Source organism: Denticeps clupeoides, chromosome 3 (genome assembly GCF_900700375.1).
Source record: "Denticeps clupeoides chromosome 3, fDenClu1.1, whole genome shotgun sequence".
NCBI classification, from domain to species: Eukaryota; Metazoa; Chordata; class Actinopteri; order Clupeiformes; family Denticipitidae; genus Denticeps; species Denticeps clupeoides.
This window is the reverse complement of record NC_041709.1, coordinates 5732190-5756234: the sequence shown is the minus strand read 5'-3', so window position 1 is coordinate 5756234 and position 24045 is coordinate 5732190. Positions and strand designations below refer to the sequence as shown.

The 24045-nt window shown below is 44.4% G+C and overlaps 3 protein-coding genes across 7 annotated transcripts; all 3 read left to right on the top strand.

The window, feature by feature from the left end:
* Positions 1-1332: 1332 nt before the first annotated feature.
* hnrpkl (heterogeneous nuclear ribonucleoprotein K, like) lies at positions 1333-10142 on the top strand. 4 transcript variants are annotated; one of them, XM_028974523.1, is made up of 16 exons: positions 1333-1427; positions 2324-2432; positions 2886-2983; positions 3058-3114; positions 4034-4077; positions 5455-5527; positions 5695-5808; positions 6122-6250; positions 6388-6701; positions 6790-6843; positions 7098-7134; positions 7681-7696; positions 7826-7858; positions 7955-8022; positions 8097-8266; positions 9307-10142. In XM_028974523.1, the coding sequence occupies exons 2-16, from the start codon at positions 2372-2374 to the stop codon at positions 9335-9337; spliced, it is 1299 nt and encodes a 432-aa protein (XP_028830356.1). In that variant the 5' UTR covers positions 1333-1427; positions 2324-2371; the 3' UTR covers positions 9338-10142. The 4 variants fall into 4 exon arrangements, with proteins under 4 accessions (XP_028830356.1, XP_028830357.1, XP_028830359.1 ...); XM_028974524.1 differs by lacking the exon at positions 2324-2432 and having other exon boundaries at positions 1336-1427; XM_028974526.1 differs by lacking the exons at positions 2324-2432; positions 4034-4077 and having other exon boundaries at positions 1386-1427.
* A 510-nt stretch (positions 10143-10652) lies between these two features.
* On the top strand, positions 10653-17791 carry gnaq (guanine nucleotide binding protein (G protein), q polypeptide). 2 transcript variants are annotated; one of them, XM_028974528.1, is made up of 8 exons: positions 10653-10799; positions 10917-11732; positions 12168-12352; positions 12810-12964; positions 13117-13245; positions 13373-13502; positions 14788-14941; positions 15056-17791. In XM_028974528.1, the coding sequence occupies exons 2-8, from the start codon at positions 11597-11599 to the stop codon at positions 15244-15246; spliced, it is 1080 nt and encodes a 359-aa protein (XP_028830361.1). In that variant the 5' UTR covers positions 10653-10799; positions 10917-11596; the 3' UTR covers positions 15247-17791. The 2 variants fall into 2 exon arrangements, with proteins under 2 accessions (XP_028830361.1, XP_028830360.1); XM_028974527.1 differs by lacking the exon at positions 10653-10799 and having other exon boundaries at positions 10863-11732.
* A 505-nt stretch (positions 17792-18296) lies between these two features.
* On the top strand, positions 18297-22776 carry LOC114785525 (guanine nucleotide-binding protein subunit alpha-14-like). The gene is made up of 7 exons (XM_028971830.1): positions 18297-18485; positions 19683-19867; positions 19969-20123; positions 20408-20536; positions 20855-20984; positions 21120-21273; positions 22013-22776. Exons 1-7 carry the CDS (start codon positions 18365-18367, stop codon positions 22201-22203), a joined length of 1065 nt encoding a protein of 354 aa, XP_028827663.1. The 5' UTR covers positions 18297-18364; the 3' UTR covers positions 22204-22776.
* The last annotated feature ends 1269 nt before the right edge of the window (positions 22777-24045 follow it).

Here is a 24045-nt window from a genome sequence, read left to right as displayed (position 1 = left end):
ATGGGATGAACTGGAACCGGGATTGAGAACCAGGCCTTCTCATCCAACATCAGTGCCTGGCCTCATGAATGCTCTCCAGAATGAATGGTCACAAATTCCCTGAGAAACACTCTGATACGTTCAATGTTTTACAGTGTATGAAAGACAGAAGAGCTCAATGAAATATCCTAAATAAAGATTTAACACATAATAAATAAATAATAAAGTGAAGTGATTGTCACATGTGATACACAGCAGCACAGCACACGATGCACACAGTGAAATTTGTCCTCTGCATTTAACCCATCACCCTGAGTGAGCAGTGGGCAGCCATGACAGGCGCCCGGGGAGCAGTATGTGGGGACGGTGCTTTGCTCAGTGGCACCTCAGTGGCACCTTGGCAGATCGGGATTCGAACCGGCAACCTTCTGATTACGGGGCCGCTTCCTTAACTGCTAGGCCACCACTGCCCATGTTACTAGAGCACTGAAAGACATACATAGTGTAATTACCTTCGGGTACCAGGCCCTATTGACTGGAAGAGGTCCCTCTGAGTAACGTGTACACAGCATTCACAATGTGCAATTAGTGAGATGTTGATGAGTGGAAATTAGCCATTCAGAGATGCGAGGAAACATTGCGGAGACACATCATGTCCCTCGTCTGTGTGTCATGCCGACTCCACACAGTCATTACAGCAAACACAACGTTGGCTATGATGAAAAGTGCCAGTGACCATTGTACCAGATACTGCCAGTGATGTACCTGAAAACCTTCAGTTTCAGTAAAAGTAATACAACATTATTGTTGTTATTATTTTCGTTACCATGTCACGGATTTACAGGCGTTACGTTTTCAACATTCAAAAGAGACATTTTTTTTACGGACAGTCCGGGCCACGTTTGTGTTTGAGAGGACAACACATCCGCTTGCATTTTACTACCCTTCTTGAACACATGATCTTACGTAAGTGCGGGAGAAGCGGGCACGATCCGGCACCCCCTGTTTTTGCACAGGAAATTGACTCAGGGCCTTAAATGCACATTCTGGCCAGATTGCGTGGAGGAAAACATTACTTTTCATAAGACGACATTTTCCCAAAGGTTTCCAGGTGTTTTAGTCGTAGCGTTTTATACAGCTTCAGAAATCTGAATGAGCAACAAGTCCCACCCATTTCCTTGCGGCAGCGGCCAATGCAATGGCTGGCAAAGCGGCTGCGGAGATTGACTAAAAATACGCCCAATCACATCAGTCCAATGATAGCATTTGCCTTAGATCGACACACAATCTGTCCAATGGCTTTGCAAGACTTAAACGCGACGTCGCTAGCAGTGCCAATCACCAAACAGGAAAGCCTTTCGGTCGAAACTAGACTGAGATCAGGGTTGAATGCGCACACATTTCTACGACAAAAAATTGGAATCTGAGGCGAACGGGGGCGTTTTCAGGTTTGTTCTTCTATCCTCACGATAATTTTTTTTTCAGTCGGTTTGAATATAGAACGGGAATTTGGGAGTGAATTGCCATTTCGGAACGACGCGGCATTCACGAGAACTGGCGGCGGAACTCGTCGCTCCGAAATGTCGGCAACAAGCTAACGTTAGCCAGCTAGCCGCGGCAACAATCAAAGCTGTCTGGCGCGCAAGGGCCTATTTACGTAGCTGATTTGGCTGTCGAATGTCAGCAAACGGGGACAATTATTGTGGCGATGACGTCTGAAAAGCAAAGTCGATCTTTGCCTGTTCGGCAAGATGCACTAAAAAAAAAAACCCCAAACAAACTGGGAAACACACACACACACAAATGCCGCGTTATTTTCGCCCGCCGGCTTTGGTTGTTCAATTTTACGTTGGATCCGAAGGCCGCCTGTCGTGTGCGGGTTGTGCTGAAAACTCCGCATCGCGCCGTTTCCACGCAGGGTGGAGGGGGGGAGGCTCTCGCTTTATTGCCGCTCGGCTGAGTGGATTTGTTGTTCGGGCGAGTTTGCGGCCGAACGCGTTGCCCGGTTTGTACCTAAAACAGCGACTTGTCTGTGCGTCGTGCGAGACCAGCTTTTGCGGCTGATCTTGCCCGCTCGTAATCGGGACCGTTTGCTGAAGAGCCGAGAGCAGCCATTACAAGATGTAGATTTATTTTGTCTCGGAAGCGGCGAGGAGACTTCATTTTTTTTTTGTGGCAAATGTAGAAATACAAAATACAAAGCAGGATGCTTGTCGTTTGTGGACGGATACGATGCTGTCATTTCCAGGGAACGATCTGCACCTCGTTATGAATGCGAATGCAGTATGTTGGCCTTGGTCCCAGGAGGTGGTTAATTTTTCTCTTTTTTTTTTTTGTGGAGCAGTAACACGGCGTGAGGAGCCCGTTCGCATTTCTTCATTGGTTGAAGACAATGGAGACAGAAATTGAGCAGCAGGAGGAAGAAACTACATTCAGCAACACTGACACTAATGGTTTGGAAACATATATTTTTTAGGTTCGCTGAGGATCGTAATTGTCCCTTTTGCGCAGTATCCCTGTCAAAATAGTCATTTTATAAAAGTTCATCCACATTGTAGAAGCTGATTGTTTACTGCCTGGGTCCCTACAGACATTTACATTTACCGCATTTATCAGACACCCTTATCCAGAGCGACTTACAATCAGTAGTTACAGGGACAGTCCCCCCTGGAGCAATTTAGGGTTAAGTGTCTTGCTCAGGGACACAATGGTAGTAGGTGGGATTTGAACCCGGGTCTTCTGGTTCATAGGCGAGTGTGTTACCCACTAGGCATGCCTATCCTTTAAAACCACTTAGGGAAATTCTGGTGGATGAGCGGTACTGGACCAGGGTCAACAGGTTCTGTGTCGACTTTGACTATTTGAACAGTGTGATTGTGAAAGACGCTGCTACCTCTCCCTCTCAGGTAAGCGCCCTGCTGAGGACATGGATGAAGAACAAGCCTTCAAGCGTTCCCGCAACACGGACGAGATGGTAGAGCTCCGAGTGCTGCTGCAGAGCAAGGTAAGTACCTGTTGGTGGCATCATATAAATACTACTTTTTAAAAATCTAAATGTACGAATCTTCTCCTCAACAGAATGCAGGAGCAGTTATCGGAAAGGGTGGCAAAAATATCAAAGCCCTGCGTACAGACGTGAGTACCCAAAACTGGGACTGGTTTTCTCAATTTGTTTTTGGAGGGTTGGGGTGGTATGAGGGATAAAGGGAACATTATTGGTTTTTGACAGGCCTTGTGGTCCTTGGCTCACACTATCTCCTGTCTTGACCGCAAAACATAGCTCGTGATCCTGGAGCTGACCAAGCTAGAGAGGAAAATGCCTCAGTAAATAGCTGGTATAGCAGAGAATAAGAGCACATGCCATCCGGCCTGTGGCCGTTCTGCCCATTAAGCTCATTGCCATACAGGTTAGCGGACACGGCTCCTGATCTTGGGGTGTTGTATCGGATGGAAAATCTTCAGAGGGTATTTGGGGGGGTGGGTAACCATCCAGAGGCTTAGTTTCTCGTTCCTTTGCCCAGAGCACAGTGGCTTGTACTTTATCCTTTAAAAGACTTCCAATATGACCCATATTGCCTGGCAAGCAAATAAGTTAATGAGTAAAATAATGATGCCTATTGTTGTCCAGAAGCCCATTTAAATGTACTTTAGAGCTGGATGAGATGACTCGCCCTGTTCTTGTGCGCTAACTTGCCAATCTCATCATTTTTTTTTTTTTTTTTTTTTTTTTTTTCTCTTTTGAATTTATTTTTGGACAGTAGAGTGATGAGTATAGCCTGTAATCAATTAAAATGTATTCCTTCTCCCCCTCTTCCCTCTCCTTTTACTTTTTTATTTTTGGCCACCTTCCTCCGTTGCCCATGTTCTGGATCGACATGCCCCTCCTGCGTTGCCCACCTTGACGTTGGCCCAACCTCCGCCCCTGAACGCCCGTCCATCTGACACCCCGGTTGGCCCCGCCCATAAACGTGCCCCTCCTACCTAAACGGGCACCTTACTTGACATCTTGTGATTGAATGCCCCTGCCCAATGCCAACCTCCACGGCCAATGCAGTACAATGCCAGTGTATCAGTCCCAGACAGCAGTGGCCCAGAGCGGTATGTCCCACCAGTTATTGCCTCACTGCCTGATTAGAACAGAGAACACATGTCTTTTGATAACCTGCCTTCTGTTTCATTTTTTTAACATTTTTATACATGAAGTATCTCCCCCACCCCCACCTCCTTTTAAGAAACATGTATTGTTCCATTTGAGTTTTATTTTTCTGTCTTCTCTCCCCCACCCCTTCCCACATTAAGTTTATTTAATGAATGAATATGGACTTTTTAATTTGCCACCCCAGTGTTATCTTATTTCTCTAAGAAGTCATTTGTCCCACTCACAGGGATGACTCCACACTTTGTAGTTCATTCTTAATGGAAGGAGTGCAGCTTGAAATATTGATTATTTCTATGACTTTTGTGAATAGTTGCTGTTCCTTTTGCTAGTGTGTGAAGCTGCTTTTCTTTAAGCCGTGATTTGTGGAAAAAGCCACATACCTGTCCTTGTGGCCCACCTTGCTCCCCCCTTTCCCCTTGTCCTCCTTCCCCCCAAACCCCCACCTCACCGTTCTCAACATTGCTGTCCATAATCTGAGCGAACGCTGTGCCTCTCCAAAAAAAAAAAAAACTCTCTCACTTCATCACTCTAGTCTTCTCTCTGGTGCTGCATCCCCTTTTTGTATGTTTGATTTTTTTTTTTTTTTTTTTTGGTTTTCTCTCTGGCCCCACTCCCATCAGTTCAGACTTGTGTATTTGCTGATCCTCTCATCTACCCCCCTCCTCGCTCCTGTCTGCCACCTGCTGGCCACCACTCGCATTCTCTCTCCCCACTTTGCTTACTTTATTTTAAATTTTTTTGCTCTTAGTTCTCCCCCCAATCCTTCCCCTACCCCCAGTTCCGCCCACGTCTCTAAGAGAAGGTGTGCCAATGGCACGGTTCAGTATCTTATTTTTTTTATTATTTATTTAATTTTTTTCTTCTGTAAAATGCTTCCTTCCTGCAAATTTGCTGGTGGTGGGATTTAAGTCAAAAAGCTGGCATCTCTCTCTCTCTATCCTCTAATTGTCTTTCATGACCGTGTGGCCATATTTTTTTCCGCACACTTAGTCTGAGCCCTTCCAGAAATCGCCCATTCCTCAAGGCCTCTGTCTCTTTGTTGAATGTTTGAGATCAGTGAGTGCATGTCAGTTGCTCGTAATTTCAGTCGAGTGTTGGGAAATTCGAAACATGTGTTCAGCAGTCCTGTTTTTTTTGTTTTTTTTTTTTTCCTTTTTCTTTTCTTTTTCTTCTTGACTTGTTCTGCTTTCTTTTAATGTTTGTCATGCCATACCAGAATGCTTTGGTTTTAAAGGTTCTGTGTCCACTTTTCCCTCCCCCTTTTTGCTCTTGCCTTCCATTTTGCTTGATTACCCCCTTTGGCTTAACTTCTTCAGCATCCTGAGCGTGAGTGCAGACATTGAAACCATTGGCGAGATTCTTCTAAAGATCATCCCCACACTAGAGGAGGTGAGTACGTGTTTGCCATTTAATTATTTTTTTTCCCACCAAAAGACCACTTGTACTTCAATAATGACATTATTAGAATGAAGACGGCAGTCATTCAATTCTTCGGTTGCTAATGACACTATACGAAGGCTGGAATTAACCCCCTTCCATTTCTTCTCTCTCCTCAGTATCAGCATTATAATGGAATTGACTTTGACTGTGAGCTTCGTCTGCTGATCCATCAGAGTTTGGCTGGTGGCATCATTGGTGTCAAAGGAGCTAAAATAAAGGAACTTAGGGAGGTGAGGTTCTAAAAATACCATATTGTTATAATTTTTTGATATGTCATTTTTTTTGTTTTTAAATATTACATTGTGGAAACATCTGTAGCACCATTGCATATAACTGATTACTCTCTGCAAATGGATCAAATGTGAAGGTCATTGACTTACCGTTCATTTGTAGCTTGAATCGTCATGTATGCTTAAGGGAGCCTTGTATCACAAACTGGCAATGATCTGATCATTGCGTCACTACTGGTTATTTCTGCATGACATTTGCTTTGTATTCCGCTGCAGTGTTTATTTGGTTTGTCTTTTGTCTTACCTTCTTCAGAACACACAGACCACCATCAAACTGTTCCAGGAATGCTGCCCTCACTCCACCGACCGTGTGGTTCTGGTTGGAGGAAAGCCCGAGCGGGTTGTAGAGTGCATCAAGGTTATCCTGGAGCTTATTTCTGAGGTACAGGAGTCATTAGTTAACTCCGTTTGTAATGCTGTAAAAACAAATGTTAGTTTTTTTTTTTTTACCAGAATAAGTCAATTCAAAATGTTCATAAGTTGTAAATGTTAAAGGTGCCTCTTGTTGACTTTATCAAGGCTCCAATTAAAGGCCGCGCTCAGCCTTATGACCCTAACTTCTATGATGAGACGTACGACTATGGCGGCTTCACCATGATGTTTGAAGAGCGTGGCCGCCGGCCCATGGGTGGTTTCCCCATGCGTGGAAGAGGTGGATTTGACAGAATGCCTCCTGGCAGCCGTGGTGGTCGTCCCATGCCCCCTTCCAGAAGGGACTACGACGACATGAGCCCACGAAGGGGTCCACCACCACCTCTGTCCGGCAGGGGAGGTCGTGGGGGCAGTAGGGCCCGAAATCTGCCCCTGCCCCCACCTCCTCCACCCAGAGGCGGGTAAGTAATGCTCCTACTGTGGTAATCATCACTCATCCATTCACTGTGGTGCCTCTAACATACCAAAAGTGTTTGTCCCTGTACACAGCGGTGACCGGTTTTCTCATCAGAGCTATCATGGCGGTATGGACGACAGACCCAGGTGAATGTTTTTATATGCAGCAAATGGCAGCTGCTGTTTCGTTCTACCAAGACACAGCGAGTAGAGATTCAGCAGATTTTTACATTAAGGGTAAAATAAGTTGTTTAGCTGGGTAGTTTTCTCATCCGGTTTTTACGTTTTTAAAAGACATTTGAAATTCAGCTTTCTCTTCTGTGCTGTAAAATAATTGTATTGTTCATTTATAGGTCTGATTGCTGTTGTAATTTCTTGTTTTATTTCCTGTCTACAAATAGTGACCGAAGAGGACGGGGAGACCGCTATGACAGCATGGTGAGCAATGTTAGAATGTCATGGTTTGTGTTTTATTTATTTTTTTTATTTTTAACAACCAACCTTGTATTGTTTTGCTCTGTAATTTTGAGACAGTCAATTTGAACAAGAACTGTAGAAAATACCCAATGGCTTTTGCACACAGTGGAGCTGCATGCTCCGTCTCGGTAAAGTGACAGTTTTATGGATGCATATGTGGAGCACTCATCCTGCATGCACCGGTTTGGCCTGCTGTTGCTTAGCAACAGATTTTTGAATCACTTGTTGCCTTGGTTACCAAGGAGCAGTTAAATACGTAGGTGAAAGCCACCACGCTCGCCAATGAACTCTCCAGGCAGTGCTTAGTAGGAAACGCAGGGCTTGCTGATACATTACATTTAAGGAGTTGGCAAAGGCAATATGCCCAGTTTGGATAAATTGTCAGAGAAAAGCCAATCATCAGTTATATAAATAAATTTTAAAACATGTTTATCATGCAACTGGTCTCATTTTTTTTTTCCTCCGGCTTCCCCTGCCCCTTTGCTTACTCCCTCCATCTCACAACAGAGTGGCGGTGGCTACGGTGAGTCTCCCAACTGTTTTTTTTTTTTTTCTTCCATTTAAGCTTATCAACACTTGATCACTAGTTAATAGGTGTGCTTTTTTTTCCTGTGTACTAATCTTTCCCTTTTTCATCTTTCCTTCAAAAAAGACAATAATTCATCTTGGGAGCCTTTCCAGTCAGGTGAGCTCACATACAGAATAATTCATACAGAGACGGTGTGGATTTATTCCTGATTATGTTGATCAGTGTGATCATCTGCAATGTTTCTGTTGTCAGGAGGTCGGGGGTCTTACAGTGACATTGGTGGTCCTGTCATCACAACACAAGTCACCATCCCCAAAGACGTAGGTGATTCGTCACGCATAACGTATAAAACTGATCTGCACCGCTTGAGATCAATCATCTTGTTCTGCTGTAGCTGGCTGGATCCATAATAGGGAAGGGTGGACAGCGGATCAAGCAGATCCGTCATGAGTCAGGAGCGTCCATCAAGATTGACGAGCCTCTGGAGGGCTCAGAGGACCGCATCATCACCATCACAGGCACACAGGACCAGATACAGAATGCACAGTATCTGCTGCAGAACAGGCAAGTGCTGCCTGGGAGAGGATAGAAAAATATCCAACTCCTTAATGGCCAGACTTTCTTTCTTTCTTTAGGGAGCATATGTACACACTTTTCATGTTAGTTGTTGACCTTATAAAACAGGGTTGTTAAACATACTGTAGTTGTTACAGTAACTTAAAATAAGCAGATATCAGTGGTTTCTTTTACAACAAACCTGTGTATTTTATGGAATGACCGAGGTTGTTTAATTTGTTTTTGACAGCCCTGTTTTAAACTGATATTGAGTCTTGATGTAAAGGTTTCAATAACTGTATTTGCATGCAAGATTAAAGAATTTTAATACAAATTACGGGCATGTAACACATGGGTAAAATGTCATTTTCACATGTATATAATTTTACCCTGTTTGTACTGTATGCTCTGTCTTCGTTCATTCTGACTAACCTCTAATCCCTTCCCACTGTACTCTCCTGGGTGAAATTGCTGTATGGTGTAATTGGTGATCTCTGAAAGGGGTTAAAAGAGGAAAGATGGCATGGCATTTTCCTGGCATCCAGGCTTGCTTCTGTGTGGAAGACTTGTGATTTTGTTGTTGTTAGTTAGATGAAGTGACAACAAATCGCAGTCTGCCCTACAGCACAAGCTTCGCCTCATCTGGCTCCCAAACGCTTGCAGCATTTCACGTGCCTGTCGCTCCCACACCCGCTCAGCACAGCTCAGACATGTTAAGTACTGGTAACATGTCTGACCATGTCTGACCGCCACAGTGGATGCCTAACCCCCGCTAACCCGACACCTAACCTTCGAGGACCTCCTTTCTCAATTATTCTTTTATTTATTTATTTTTTTAGCCTCATGCATTTTATTGGGATTCTGTTACCTAGGGACTCTTAACCTAACCTACCTCACCCCAGCAGAACAATTGCCTCCACTCTGTATCCTACTTTAACATTTCCTGCTGTGCCTTTCCGTGGGGCATTCTCCCCTCATCCCCCAACACCCCTCCCCCCTTCCAGTGTCTCAGGGCTGGGACTCACTCTCACCCCGTTTCCTGTTTGCAGCGTGAAGCAGTACTCCGGCCGCTTCTTCTAGAGGACAGAGAGTGTCAAGCCAAACTGCCATGCCCGTTATACCCCCTGCTTCTTCTCAGAGCCTACATTCCTCTGCTTTTGGGTAGACGTGCTCCCCTCTCCGTTCATTCTACCATTTTATAAAAGGAAAAAAAAAAAAAAGCAAATGTCTGGAAATCTTCAGAAGGCAGCATAATGGTTGGATCTTTTTGTTTTTTCCTCCTATCTTGATTTATTGTAATGTGCTGAAATTGAGGGAGCTCAAATGTATGTCCGCTTTCTTGGCCTTACCAGAGCTGCATGTCATGTCGGTACAACATGCAGAATGTAGTCTTGTTTTGTAAGGAACATTTTATTATTTTTAAGAATAAACTTTTTTTTTTTGCCCCCCCCAATGAAGGCTGTCTAAACAAATGTAAATACACATTAATTGTTTTAATATTGGTAGTTTTATGAATGATCAGATATTAGTCATCTGGCTAAAGGAGGAGATGAGAGTAGGATAGTATTTTTTTCTTTTCTAAAATGCACCTGGACTCATTTCTACTTTCACAGTGAAATTTTGATCTGTTTAGCACAGCTGCGTGCTTTTTTTTTTTTTTTTTTTTTTTAAAGGCTATTTGTAAAGATTTCTAACATTTTAGTGGGGGTCTTCTAAAACAGACCCCAGTCAGAGGGATGTGAAGCTTTATGTGTAGATCTGATGGGTCCCTACACCCTTCCTGCTCATCTGGATGTCTGTCTCTCTCCCCCTCCTCTCCTCCGGTGTCTTTCTGTAGAATGTGCTGCAAGTCTGAGTAATAAAGTGTGTGCCACCTTTTAATAAACCCTTGTGTTTGTTTTTTTCTGTGCATTGGATATTTCAATATTAAGCGATTTTATTCATAATTTAAATACTTCTGGCAAGTCTGATGCATAGAATATATGTTGTCCCGCCGCATGGACTTTCTGTCCGCAATGCTGGGCTGGTTTCAGTCAAGATGGGCGCGTCAACGGCGCGACGCCGCCCGGAGCCAGCAGGGGGCGACACTTCCACGAGGTCTGAACTGGGGGGGGGGGCGCGGACCCATTTTAGGCACAATACATCCCTTTTCAACACCAGAATTACGAACAAGGGCGCTTCGCCGTCACCTCCACGCATTCCCATCCCATTTCGAGTGGCGCCCACCTCATCCCAGAGGCGCCGGTTTTAATGGGAACAGAAATTCCAAGTCCCGCGTTCATATTTTCATATATCACACGCGAATACAAACGGTCCCAAGTCGCCAAAAAAAAAAAAAGGACGTGTGCGGGAACGGTGGCGCGCCGTATTCCCACACGTCGGGACGGAAGGCTTCCTCGCAGCCGAACACACCCCTCCTGGAGCCGAGACGTCACATGGCCGTAATGAAATTACGTGGAAGAGCCGAAAGTGGGAATCGGAGGCGCTTCGGCAGGAATCGGCCCGGTGCAAAAATGCATCAGCCTCGCTGTTCGGGTCTGTGGTGAGGCGTTTTTTTTTTGTTTTTTTTTTTTTTTTAAAAACCTACGACGTTTTTTTTTTTTTTTTTTTCCCGCACACACAAACTATTTTTCCCTCCCTCTTTCACTGGATTTTCCAGCAGCTGCCTGGCGATTCGAGGGGAATTGGAGTGAAAGTCCGCCATATTCCGCTTCACCACGCCCGGAGTCGAGCTGCTGCGGGAGAGAGAAAAAAAAAGACGCCGATGCCGCCACATTCCTAAACGAATCACCAAATTTAGACCCAGGGAGCGTCGGTTGGCTATTTTTTTTTAAAGGTTAAAAAAAAAATCGTAATCGCAGAGTACGAAGCTTCGTTACGAGACTGGCGCTGGCCAGAACGGGCGGCTGCGGAGCCCGTATTCCCCGAGTGAGTAATGAGCGGCACCATTCCCACCAGGACCTCGCTCCCGTCGGTAAATAAAACAGAATCCACGTTTTAGAATTAAAAAAAAAATATATATATATATATATATATATATATATATATATACCACAAGCGGGGAAGAAATCGCGCCGCGGGACATGTCGCACCGCGAACTGATTTGAATGTTTCGCGTCGATTCCCGCGAACAATTTTTATGAATCGATTTCGGCCCCCCCCTTCCTCTTCGGGCTAAAGTTAAAAATAAATAATAAGAAGAAGAAGGAGGGAAAAAAACGCCCCGAACTGCCTCACTGGCTCGATCAGCGCGCCCCACGATTCCCACCGCCATGGAGCTGACGGCGGAGTCGTAAAAGGAGCACCAGCCGCCACCCTTGCGCGTCCTGTCGGGGAATCATGACTCTGGACTCCATCATGGCGTGTTGCCTCAGCGAGGAGGCGAAAGAAGCGCGGCGGATCAACGACGAGATCGAGCGGCAGCTCCGCCGGGACAAGAAGGACGCCCGCCGGGAGCTCAAGCTGCTGCTGCTCGGTAAATAACAACAACACTATTAATAATATTCGTCCTGATAATAATCGAATGGAAGCGTGATTGCAGCCATTTATGCAAAAAAAACTTTCTTCTCTTCTCTGTCGGGCATGTAAATACAGCGGTGGACGCGGCGATAGCAGCCACGGCGGCTCCGTGCTCTACACAATCTTTTTTTTCGTGTTGAGCAATCACCTGCTTTTACTGAATAACCTTCGATTGGGGTTTTATTTTCACCGTTTGGAAGCCACAGTCAAAAAGGGAAACAGAAACGCTTTTGTAATGATGATGATGATGATGATGATGATGATTATGGTGGTGGTGCTTCATGCTTCAACCTGTTGAAATCCAGACCGTGGACCACCCTGGGCTGGTGGGGTTTAGTTTGTGGTGCAGCTTGGGAAACGGGCGCGTGGATAATAATGCGTTTGTGCGCAGGCACCGGGGAGAGCGGCAAGAGCACCTTCATCAAGCAGATGCGGATCATCCACGGCTCCGGCTACTCCGAGGAGGACAAGCGGGGCTACACCAAGCTGGTGTACCAGAACGTCTTCACGTCGGTGCAGGCCATGATCCGGGCCATGGACACCCTCCAGATCCCCTACAAGTACGAACAGAACAAGGTACGGCGGCGCGTCTCCTCTCCTCCGAAAGAGAATTACGCTGCTCCTCCCTGACGAGATTACCCCTCCGAGCTATGAAATTAATGATACTAATTCCACTCCTTGCCGAAATGTGCCGCCACCCCTCCCCCCGTTTGCAGATGTGTCCCGGAGGCGGGCCCGTCACACGTCCCTCGTCCCCAAGTGTTCCAGTTGTCAGGAAGTTGAGCGTTAGTGGGTCGCTGCTTTGTGCTCTCGTCAGATTGGGAACACTGAGATTGGGAAGCAGAAACCGGAGAGCTAATTGGCTGAAGTATGGATTAGCAGCTTTTTGTGCCCTGATAAGGACAATGGCCCTCATTGTCGGTCCGTCAGAACGTTTCACTTTTATGAACAGAAATCCGATCTGGGATGATGTTTGCTCTCTCTCTCTCTCTCTCTCTCTCTCTCTCTCTCTCTCTCTCTCCCCCCCCCTCAGACCAACGCCAACATTGTCCACGAAGTGGACGTGGAGAAAGTCTCGGGGTTTGCGAACCCTTACGTGGACGCCATTAAGAGTTTATGGATCGACCCGGGCATCCAGGAGTGTTACGACCGGAGGCGGGAATACCAGCTCTCCGACTCGACCAAGTAGTAAGTGTACCTGCGGGCCGAGAGCGGAATTCCGGCAGCGAACGTGAGGCACAAACGACGTTGGTTTCAATAGCCAGTTGAAGGGTCTGTGTTTGCAAGTCATGGATTCGCTTAGAAAAGGAAGATAACGCGGTTTCCTCGCCCCCCCCCAGTTATCTGAGTGCACTGGATCGCATTTCGGACGCATCCTATGTGCCCACGCAGCAAGACGTCCTCCGAGTGAGGGTGCCCACCACGGGTATCATTGAGTACCCGTTTGATCTTCAGAGTGTTATATTCAGGTACCCTCCCGCTATTCTCAACTTCTCTTTGTTTAATGTGAAAGCTGCTTGATGAGGACGGGTGCAGTTCTATGAAGCACCCAGGAGTGAACTTTGACCTCGCGGGCAAATCGCGTGCCTTTTTCAGGATGGTGGACGTGGGCGGGCAGCGCTCCGAGAGGCGGAAGTGGATCCACTGCTTCGAGAACGTCACCTCCATCATGTTCCTGGTGGCGCTGAGCGAGTACGACCAAGTGCTGGTGGAGTCCGATAACGAGGTAAATGCCGCGGTCTCCAGAAGTGGGCGCTCTTCACCCACCATCAGGCCGCTCTGCCACAGCTGCAAACATGGCTGTCATGGGGAATGTCTGGTGCCCAGGAACATGTACTGCTGCTTGTAGCAAATAAACTGTGCAGTGTTATATTATACTTTTTGCATGAATTCTGTCATCATGGTATAAATTAAATGTGACTATCAGTCCAAAGTTTGGACTCATCTACTCATTAATCTACCTATTAATTCATTTTTTTTTTTTACACTATAAAACTATAAATAGGAGCACAGTGATTGCCTAGATGGTGAGGAAGTGTACTTAAGTGTTGCAGGTTCATGGTGTTACTGAGGTCTTTTTGTGCTAGTTACCGTCCCCACACACTGTTCCCCGGGCATCTTCCTCACTGCTCACTAAGGTAGCCGAGTTAAATGCTGAGGACAATTTTCGTTGTGTGCACCATGTGGTTGGGGTGTTAGTAGCCTAGTGGGTTAGACACTCGTCTATGAACCAGAAGACCACAAAGTCACAGGCTCAATTCCCACTCAATTCCTGAGCAAGACCCGTAAACCTGAGTGTCTCCAGGGGGACTGTCCCCGTAACTACTGATTGTAAGGCGCTCTGGACAAGGGCGTCTGGTAAATGCTCCAAATATAAATGTGTGCTGTTTATCACAATGACAAAAACCACTTTCTCTTCTTTTACTTTTAAAAAGTTGAACATTTGAGTCTCTCCAGCGCGGGGAGCTTTTGCTTTAATACAGAATTTCTCATACAGCATTTACCAGACGCCCTTATCCAGAGCGACATACAATCAGTAGTTACAGGGACAGTCCCCCCCTGGAGCAACTTAGGGTTAAGTGTCTTGCTCAGGGACACAATGGTAGTAAGTGGGATTTGAACCTGGGTCTTCTGGTTCATAGGCGAGTGTGTTACCCACTAGGCTACTAACACCACTTTCTTGATCACCTTAAGTTAGACAACGAGGATGGTTTCCAACAGTCCTGAAGGTTTATGCTTCTTATCATTCATAATCATTATCTTTGAATCCTTCACTCATGTTAATGAGCATCTCACGAAGTGGCATTTTATTCATTAAAATGACCTCCATCTTAGTCACAGAGTAGGTAATATATATACAATTCCAAAAAATAATATTGAGCATCTTTTTAACCAATACCTGCAATTGGTGAATGTATAGAAGCTATTTGTTTTTTTTAATAATTCTGATATCAACAGTAAGATCATCTTCATTTTTATTAATTTTTTTTTCTCTCTCTTCCTCTAAATAGAACCGAATGGAGGAAAGCAAAGCATTGTTTCGAACAATCATCACGTATCCGTGGTTCCAGAACTCATCGGTCATACTGTTCCTGAATAAGAAAGATCTGCTGGAGGAGAAAATCATGTTCTCTCACCTGGTGGATTATTTTCCTGAGTATGACGGTATGCACACCTCACCGTGTTTCCTCATGAGAATGCTTAACGAAAGCGAGTATAGGAAATAGTCCTGGTGTTACCAGCCGGACTACGAGTTTCACCCCCTCCGTCTTCCTCCAGGCCCTCAGAGGGACGCGCAGGCAGGGAGGGAGTTCATCCTGAAGATGTTCGTGGACCTGAACCCTGACAGCGACAAGATCATCTATTCCCACTTCACCTGTGCTACCGACACGGAGAACATCCGCTTCGTCTTTGCCGCCGTCAAAGACACCATCCTGCAGCTCAACCTGAAGGAATACAATCTTGTCTAGGAGGAGGAAGAGGAGGAGGAGAAGCGTCATTGTTCGAAGAAGAAGAAGAAGGAGGAAAAAAAAAAAAAATTGGTCAAATCCACCAGACAGCCACAACTAGTCCATAAAACAACCCTGAGCTGGCATGGTGGGCGGAGACCAGCGCCCAACCCCACTCGTGTTCTCCCACTCGGGAGTCTGAGACTAAACAAGCGTTCTTTTTCGAATAGGGACCGAAAAATCGATCTTTACTAACTGTTCACTACTGCGTCCTTATTTATTTGCACCTTGGAGCTTGTTCACAGGGTCCATCTTGAATTCTTATTGTTCTAATAATTATTATTCCATTTTAAAGAGAAATTGATTGTCTGTGAACGTTTACTGTATAAAACGTGAGAAACGCTTTGGAGGAGCTGTTCCCCACCTTCCAGATATTTCAGAGCATTTTTTTTTTCTTTTTTTATTAAATCTTGCTTATCTTGCATATTAAGAATGTAGACGTTTCATTAACAGCCAACAGCCGTCTTATTTCTCCACACAAACAGTTTATGTCTAAGGGACACTTTTTATTTTTTTTGAAAATTGTCTATATATTTAAATACTTTCAAGTACAGCTGAAGTGGCATTCTCTGCTCAGTCTGCCAAGCTTGGTGATCTGTTCCGTGACACAGGCAGGTACCCGGTGAGGAGGACGTCAGACATTCCCTGTTCAGGCGAATGAACGTGTGTGTGTATATTGTCTGAATGATGGCTGTAGGGTTAGAAAGTGAATCTTCTGTGCCACTTTTTTTTTTTTTCTGATTGTCTTATATATTGCCAAATACATTATAGCACCGCTAATGCCAATATTCCACCCTCCCCTCATCACACACACACACTGCCAAATGCATTTTAGCACCACTAACCCCACCAGTCATGAAACATGCCTTTTTTTTTAATATATATATAAATATGGCTTCTTCCTTCTTTTTTTTTTTTTTTTTTTTTCCCCCCCTTCTCCTCTTTGCTCTCCCACCTTGGTACCCATGTGCTGTGTGTGTGTGTGTGTGTGTGTGTGTGTGTGTGTCCCATGTCAGTCTCCTTGCAGTATAATTCTGTGCGCAGACTGCTGTCATGACCCCCTCTGCCAGTACGTGATCATCTCATGATCTGCACGCTTTTGGTGTAGGGAAGTGTATTGTAATGATGAATTTATTATTATTATTTTTTAAAAACTCTTTCAGACTTTTGCCAAATAAATTGTGTCCGTACGCCACTGGCCCTGCCTGTGTTGATGAAATATTCGGGGACCGTGGGTTCTGTTCTGTTTGTATATTTTGGTGACAGCGCAGTGGTGTTAGCTGGACGTGAAAAAGTGCTCCTTGTGGCTTTGTTCACTGAGTGTTTGCAAATGAAAAAAAAGGACCCTAATCCTCGACCAGTTCAGTGACCACACCCTTGTTTACCCAATGCAGGTGACCGGGAGCTCAACTGCGAGTGACCGTGGTGACGACTGGCTGCTGCATTGATGGATATTGCAAATGACTTTTAAAAGGGCTTTTTTTTTTTTTTTTTTTTTTTGGGCTTGGCTTTGGGGCTCTATTGGGTGGAACATTTTAAGAGGAGAGTTGTATGGGTTCAAAGGGCTTGTGGCATGTGCTTTCCAATTGTACAAGCAGTCTGGGAAAACTTTTATTTCCAATTCTGGGCCTCGTCCGTCCCTCAGTTGCCAGGACAGTCGCCTAATTGAGCCATTGCAGTGTCCAATTGAAGTTGTGTGTTGTGGAACAGCGCGCCCAGCCGGGGACATCCTCAGAGCCGCAGGGGATCAGAACACTGGATGGTCCCTTTGGAACATGGACTCTGTTTTTTGTTTTTTCCTTCTTCTTAGAGGACGTAGCATCTGACCCGGAGTCGCAGCATGTGCAAATGCTGCCTAATAGTTCCAGCCGTCTGTCTTCACTTCCTTATTCCCAGTTCAGTCAAAGCTACACATTGTGCTCATATGCGGCGAGCCAAGATACTCAAATTTCCACCTCGCATTCCCACCCCTGCTTATCGCTATGGATGTTTTTTTCCTGTCCCTCTTCCCATAGGTCATAGAAAGCGCCCGTGTCAAGTGCAGTGGGATCATAGTGTATTATGGGTGCATTTGAATGACAAATTAATGTAGAGGGAAACGACTCCTTTGGTCTCTCAAATCTCACCTTCTCTGAACGGGAAGGATGTTCCTGGCCTGTACAAGCCTGAAAATGCCTGCCGCTTCCCACCTTCTCACCCCCTCCGGCCACCCGCTCCTGTGCTTTTGTGGACTACTGTGAGAAGGTGCATGTACAACCGCTTTTCAGGACAGCACCCCAGAAGCTTTCCTGCCGTTTGCGTCGTGGCCAGTTCATGGTCCCATCTGCATTGTGCGTTTAAGGGCCAGTGTGCACCTGAAATGCACGGACAGCCACACTGAACCGTGGACTATGGATGTTGGTGGACAGGATGTCTCAGCTTCAGCTTTCACTCCTTTCTGTGACCCGGAACAACCTGTTGCATTTCTCCAAAGCTGAGAAAACATGACCAAAAAAAAAAAAAAAAAGTCTGTTTGGATGCTTATTACGGCACTTCATATAGCGAAGAAAGAGCACCCCAAGGATCTCTCCATTTTAATCACAGCACGAGAACTGCCTGGGCCTGATGTGCTGCTTTTCACTTTCAGATGTCTTTGTATTCCTTAGATCTCTTTTTTTTTTTTTGGTTTTCTCTAAAAAAAAAAAAAAACAGCGTTGTCTCTAGAGGTCTAAAATGCTTTCTAATTAACTGTTTTGGAATAAATTATTCCAGTTTATAAAAGCTGTGCACTCCTTTTTCTTGTGTTCATTCACAGATGCACTTGTGTGTGTGTGTGTGTGTGTGTGTGTGTGTGTGTGTGTGTGTGTCTCTCTCATGGCTTCCCATAAAGAGTAGAGAGTAAAGCTGTTAGGAACAGTTGAAACTCATCCCGCCCCTTGGTGTAGGAAGAGGAAGAAAGACTCATTTGACCGCAGCAGCGCTGCATGACGCTCCTCACACACCCTCCTTCACATACGCACCTGGCTGTCAGTCGGAGTCGTTCCTTTTTCCCCCCTCCTGCCGCCGCACGAACGTGTTTGGAGACGGGGCGGCTGGTAAAATGGGCGACTGCTGCCTGTCCGCAGACGATGCGGAGAGCCTGAGGATCCACCGGGAGATTGAGCGGCAGCTGACCCGGGACAAGAAGGACTCGAGCCGCGAGCTGAAGCTGCTGCTGCTGGGTGAGTTCTGCTGGCTGCTGCAGGTGCTCTCCCAGATGGGACTATGAAAATATTCAGAACGTATACGTATACGAATGTGATGTAGTCATGTTTGTCTATCATTTTGTGTCCAGATGTTTTCCCGCACTCTTAAAAAGACCAATCTTTTTAAAAAAGAAAAAGTATTTATTGAATTCGAATCGGCTCTAACTGTCCTGCCAGGAGGGCTTCATTCACCATGATGCTCGATGCAAATCTATGCAAAGTTTCTATTTATTTCTTCTCAACAGAGACATCCTGCACAGTGAAATTGTGACTATTTATTTGAGAATAAAGGCCTTTACTCAGGGCTTTGACTAAAGAAAATGCCATTTATTTTGTAGATTCTTCTATCCAATAGTTTAAATATCTTCTGAAAATATCCCTTGCTGTTATTCATATATCTAATGCATGTATTAAAGATAAAAATGCCAAAAACGCTGAATTTGTGAAGCCTTGTGGCACAGAGCGGCACTGTGATTAAAACCCAATGTAGTTTCTTTCACCCTGGCAACAGTGTTCCCACCATCAAACATGGTGGTGGAGGCCCATGCTGGAATGGCCAGACTCGATTCCATCTGAAAATCCATGGCATGACCTGGAACGTGTCCCAAAAACATGCACCTACAATAACAAATGGAATTTGGTCTTTGTTCTACAGAATTTTTTTTAAAATATATACTTGAATATACTTGAAGTTATTGTAGTGCCTACATTATAGGTAATGTGAAAGTTAGTTAATATACATTTCTCTTTTTGGACTTAAAATCTATCGTACTTGAGCAATCCCTCTGCTGTGCTCTGGGGGGCATACAAATCTTTTTTGTTGTTGTTCAGATCAGCTGGATGAGAGGCAATGTAGAGGCCATATGGCTTTCTTTCAAATAGCATGGAGGTTTTCTGTGGAAAAAAAGGAGCAACACCGACAAAGCATAGTGTTCTGCATTCTTCTGTCTGACAATGATAGACTCTCAAAGTGGAGATTTTTTGCCTGATTTGATATTTGCCATCATATAATTGCTTTCTGTATCATCTTCTGGCTAACCAATAGATGGAAGCCCTTCTCACAATGCTGCGTTCTACTGACTTGTTAGTAGTCGGATGTCTTGATGAGAATTGTCATCTTATACTTCTATCCATTACATTTTTCACTGTTTTCCGTAATTCTGGCCATTGTAGGGACTGGTGAGAGTGGGAAGAGTACATTCATTAAGCAGATGAGGATCATCCATGGCGCTGGTTATTCAGAAGAGGACAGCAAACACTACATCCCGCTGGTGTTCCAGAACATCTTCCAAAACGTTCAGGCCATGATCCAAGCCATGGAGATGCTCAAGATCAGCTTTGTGAATAAAAATAACATTGTAAGCTCTTGAATAGATTTTATTATATTATGTAAAAAAGCTCAGTTCAGCATATGTTGCACCGTGACAAACTCTGAAACAGGCAGCAAACTCTGTTGCAGGCCAATGCTGAGATAGTAAAGAAGGTCTATGTTGAGGGAATCTCCAGGATGGAGCCAAACTATGCAGATGCCATCAAGAAGTTATGGGAAGACGAAGGAATGCACAAATGCTACAAGCGCAGAAGGGAGTACCAGCTCTCTGACTCGGCCAAATAGTGAGCATGCAGTTTCCATGTATATGGGATTGTGAGTGGAAATTAAGGGTTGCATTTGAGTTTATTGGACGCTATGGATGTTTGAAAATGGAATAGTAAAAAAAAACTGACAGACATTTTTTAGAGTGTGTGACATTTTCTGATTTTACCTTCTGAACATCACAGAAGGTTACTGTACTAGAACATGAACATCTTTAATACCAATGTGTGTGTGTGTGTGTGTGTGTGTGTGTGTGTGTGACATTTTGGAGCACTAAAATGTCTTGTGTGTGTGTTCAATTCAGCTTCCTAGATGACATAAAAAGAATATTTGCACCCGTATACTTGCCCACGCTGCAAGACATCTTGAGGGTGAGAGTGCCAACCACTGGCATCATTGAGTACCTGTTTGACCTGCAGACTGTCCTCTTCCGGTGAGTTCTCTTTCAATAGGGAGCATACAGTTTAATGAGCAGTCAAACAACACTGCACGCACTGTTGCTAAAATCATTTTTGTACTAAATGTTGCACAAACAGTGATACCCAGATCTGACACCTACAAATCCAGACCAGAATTTTGATTCCACCAAACACTTGATACTGCTTATAATAATTCTGAATGCTTATTAAATTTATCCGACAGCATCAGCAGCATCACATAACATTAGCAGTATCTGCACATATCAGTAGCACTGGAAAACATGGCCAGGCTGTCTCCATCTCTGAGCACAGGCTGTTTCTCCATTCTGTAGGATGGTTGATGTGGGAGGTCAAAGGTCAGAGCGGAGGAAGTGGATACATTGCTTTGAGAACGTAACCTCTGTTATCTTCTTAGTAGCTCTGAGCGAATATGACCAGGTCTTATATGAGAGTGAAAAAGTGGTGAGTTCTGGGCACGTCTGCCACCATTTTCCTTCTTCATGACAAAATGAGCTCCATTAATACACTGCTAGCCCAGTTGTAGACATCATCACTGACATTATTTCAAATTTATGACTAAAACATCATCAATGACAGAATCGCATGGTTGAGAGCAAAGCGCTCTTCCAGACCATCATCAACTCCAACTGGTTTGTGGAGTCGTCTATCATCCTCTTCCTCAACAAAACAGATCTTCTCACAGAGAAGATTGCATACTCCCATTTGGCAGACTACTTCCCAGAATACACAGGTCAGCATTTCCTACACCTGCTACATGTGTGTTATCAGCATCGTGCATTTTTTTCCAGCAGACATTTACAGATGAATTTTAATCAAAGTATATTAAAAATCCAAGTTCTGCACTATTTCTTGATCATAAAACCATTTCAGGAAAATGTGTGATGCTAATCATGTAAACCTGCTGTAATATCGCGTAGAGTAAAATGATGTTGAGATTCATCATGATGCTTGAACACAAACTGTCTCCATGGAAAAGGGTAGCAAACCAATCACTATAGGGGCAGTGGTGGCCTAGTGGGTAAGGAAGCGGACCCAAGAACCTGTAGCAGCACCAAAAGGAACATTACTTTTGTCAACATTACTCAAGGAAAGCATGTCCATGACCAGATAAGGATGACATTATCTATCTGCTTAGGAGGGCAAAGCTATTAAACTGTCATATTGGCTAGATCACATTGAGACTACTGTTCAGGAGCTATTAAATTCATTTGACATTTACAGCATTTATCAGACACCCTTATCCAGAGCGACTTACAATCAGTAGTTACAGGGACAGTCCCCCCCTGGAGCAACTTAAGTGTCTTTCTCAGGGACACAATGGTAGTAAGTGGGATTTGAACCTGGGTCTTGTGGTTCATAGGCGAGTGTGTTACCCACTAGGCTACTACAACCCCATTTTTTATTCATTGTTATTGTTGTGTAATACTACACAGTTATGTCATTGTCTGAAACATGTATTCATTGTTCAGGTCCTAAGAACAACCCTGAAGAAGCCATGAAATTCATTCTGAGGATGTATGAATCTCTGATTATGGACAACCAGAAGCCCATTTATTCCCACTTCACCTGCGCAACTGACACAGAAAATATCTGCTTTGTCTTCAATGCTGTGAAACATGCCATCCTAAGGAACAACCTCTCTAATTTTAACCTGGGCTAGTGTGAAGTTTGTGTCCGGGACATATCCAAATCACATCAAGTCATGTCCAATAAGCACAGGATCAGAGATGGCTGGGAACTAAACAACTTGTACCTAAATGTAGGATAAACTGAGGCCATGGAAACTGAGGCAAAGGCAAGTCATGTGACTGGACTTTCTTGCTGACATCTGCACATTGAGGCCAGTGCAAATTTAGTCCTTAAGCAGACAATATGACTGTTCACGTGGATTATATATGAATTGTGATGTATGTTTCAAGCTGTCTTTATTTGTTGAGTTTCCTTCAGTTATCTTAATACTGGAAAAAATGCTACAAAGCTGAAATGAGTCTTACTCCTGTACTTGTAGAAAGTGATGTAGCTGTGGCTCTTCGCCCCTCAGTGTACTGTATTAATGTCTCTGAAGCTCAGCATGTGAGCATCACTCCCTGGTGTATGATGCATGTGCAGAAATGGAACCAAATGTTCAGAAATGCCGATTGCATTGCTGCATCGCCCCCCAAACATGTGTTGTGCATTACTGTGTTGTTTACTGTGAGATTCTTGCCAAGGAGGAAGTTTGCCAGAAAAACTAACACGGAAACTAATTTTAAATACTGTAATACTAATCCTTTTAGCAAAATTATTAAACAGAAACAAATGGTTAAATGTGTGTGTGCGCATATTCATGATTTTTTTTTCATTCTTTTGCTTTATCGTAATACAATGACTACTGGTTTAGGTGCTGGGGTGACAGGGTTGCATGCACAATGCCAAGAAGAGGGATTTGTGTGAAGTGAACCCCTTTAGGTTGTTGCTCAGACAGGCCCATTGTCCTTTTCACATCCTGGTGAGCGGCCTGCTCAGGTGTGGTTCTAAGTGCATGCATAATAACCTTTGGACTGAGTTGCGTGAGTGGTTCCTGCCCGACTTCCTTGTTTAAGACCTCAAAGTCAAGGTGAGTGAGCGAAAACCAAACTAATGTCTCTGCCCACTTTATCTTGTGTGATTTCTTTTAATCCGTCTTTAAGAGACTGGAAATGATGGGATGAGTGGAAATCTGTGCTCTGTTCAGCGTTTCAACAGCTTTGACCATATGGTTGCTCGGTGCTGCCTCGTTGCGCTCGATTGCTCTGGGGTTTGTGGATGATTTACGCTTCTAATATTTGCTCATCAAACAATGAATAGCAGCTAGGGACCACAGTGACATAATTTGTTGGGACAAGGGTGTACATGCCTTATCACATGAAAAGTACTTACTGTGTTCCAGTCTAGAGTGCATGTCGTGCACTAATTAGAGTGTGTGGCGGGTTAAATGCCAGCCTGAAGGGGATCATCAGAAACCCTGCTTGGAGGATTTATATGGGGTCTCTACAGGTGCTATTCAGCAGCATACACATTGCCATGAAACAGCCTGTTTTGTGTGTAACTTTTCATAATTAGTATTACAACTCAATTGTCTGATGAACATGTTTAATGTGGCACATATAATATATACATATTGCAGCTATGTAGGGGATCTTTTATCAGACACACAGACAATGTAAATCAGGCATGACCACATGAAAATATTTAAACACATGCAGACCCAGTTCCTTTTTTTTTTAGCACATCATCTGAATCAACCCTTGCAAAATATACAGGCCAAAAGTTTGGACACACCTTCTCATTCAATGTGTTGTCTTTATTTTCATGACCATTTACATTGGTAGATCCTCACTGAAGGCATCACAACTATGAATGAACACATGTGGAGTTATATACTTAACAAAAAAAGGTGAAATAACTGAAATCATGTTTTATATTCTAGTTTCTTCAAAATAGCCGCCCTTTGCTCTGATTACTGCTTTGCACACTCTTGAGC

Coding starts and splice junctions, on each gene's coding strand:
- hnrpkl (XM_028974523.1), top strand. CDS start 2,372: ATGGAGACAGAAATTGAGCAGCAGGAGGAAGAAACTACATTCAGCAAC. Junction 2,433..2,885: donor CAGCAACACTGACACTAATG/GTTTGGAAACAT, acceptor TCTCCCTCTCAG/GTAAGCGCCCTGCTGAGGAC. Junction 8,267..9,306: donor CAGTATCTGCTGCAGAACAG/GCAAGTGCTGCC, acceptor TCCTGTTTGCAG/CGTGAAGCAGTACTCCGGCC.
- gnaq (XM_028974528.1), top strand. CDS start 11,597: ATGACTCTGGACTCCATCATGGCGTGTTGCCTCAGCGAGGAGGCGAAA. Junction 11,733..12,167: donor GCTCAAGCTGCTGCTGCTCG/GTAAATAACAAC, acceptor GTTTGTGCGCAG/GCACCGGGGAGAGCGGCAAG. Junction 14,942..15,055: donor TTATTTTCCTGAGTATGACG/GTATGCACACCT, acceptor GTCTTCCTCCAG/GCCCTCAGAGGGACGCGCAG.
- LOC114785525 (XM_028971830.1), top strand. CDS start 18,365: ATGGGCGACTGCTGCCTGTCCGCAGACGATGCGGAGAGCCTGAGGATC. Junction 20,124..20,407: donor CTCTCTGACTCGGCCAAATA/GTGAGCATGCAG, acceptor TGTTCAATTCAG/CTTCCTAGATGACATAAAAA. Junction 20,985..21,119: donor TATATGAGAGTGAAAAAGTG/GTGAGTTCTGGG, acceptor CATCAATGACAG/AATCGCATGGTTGAGAGCAA.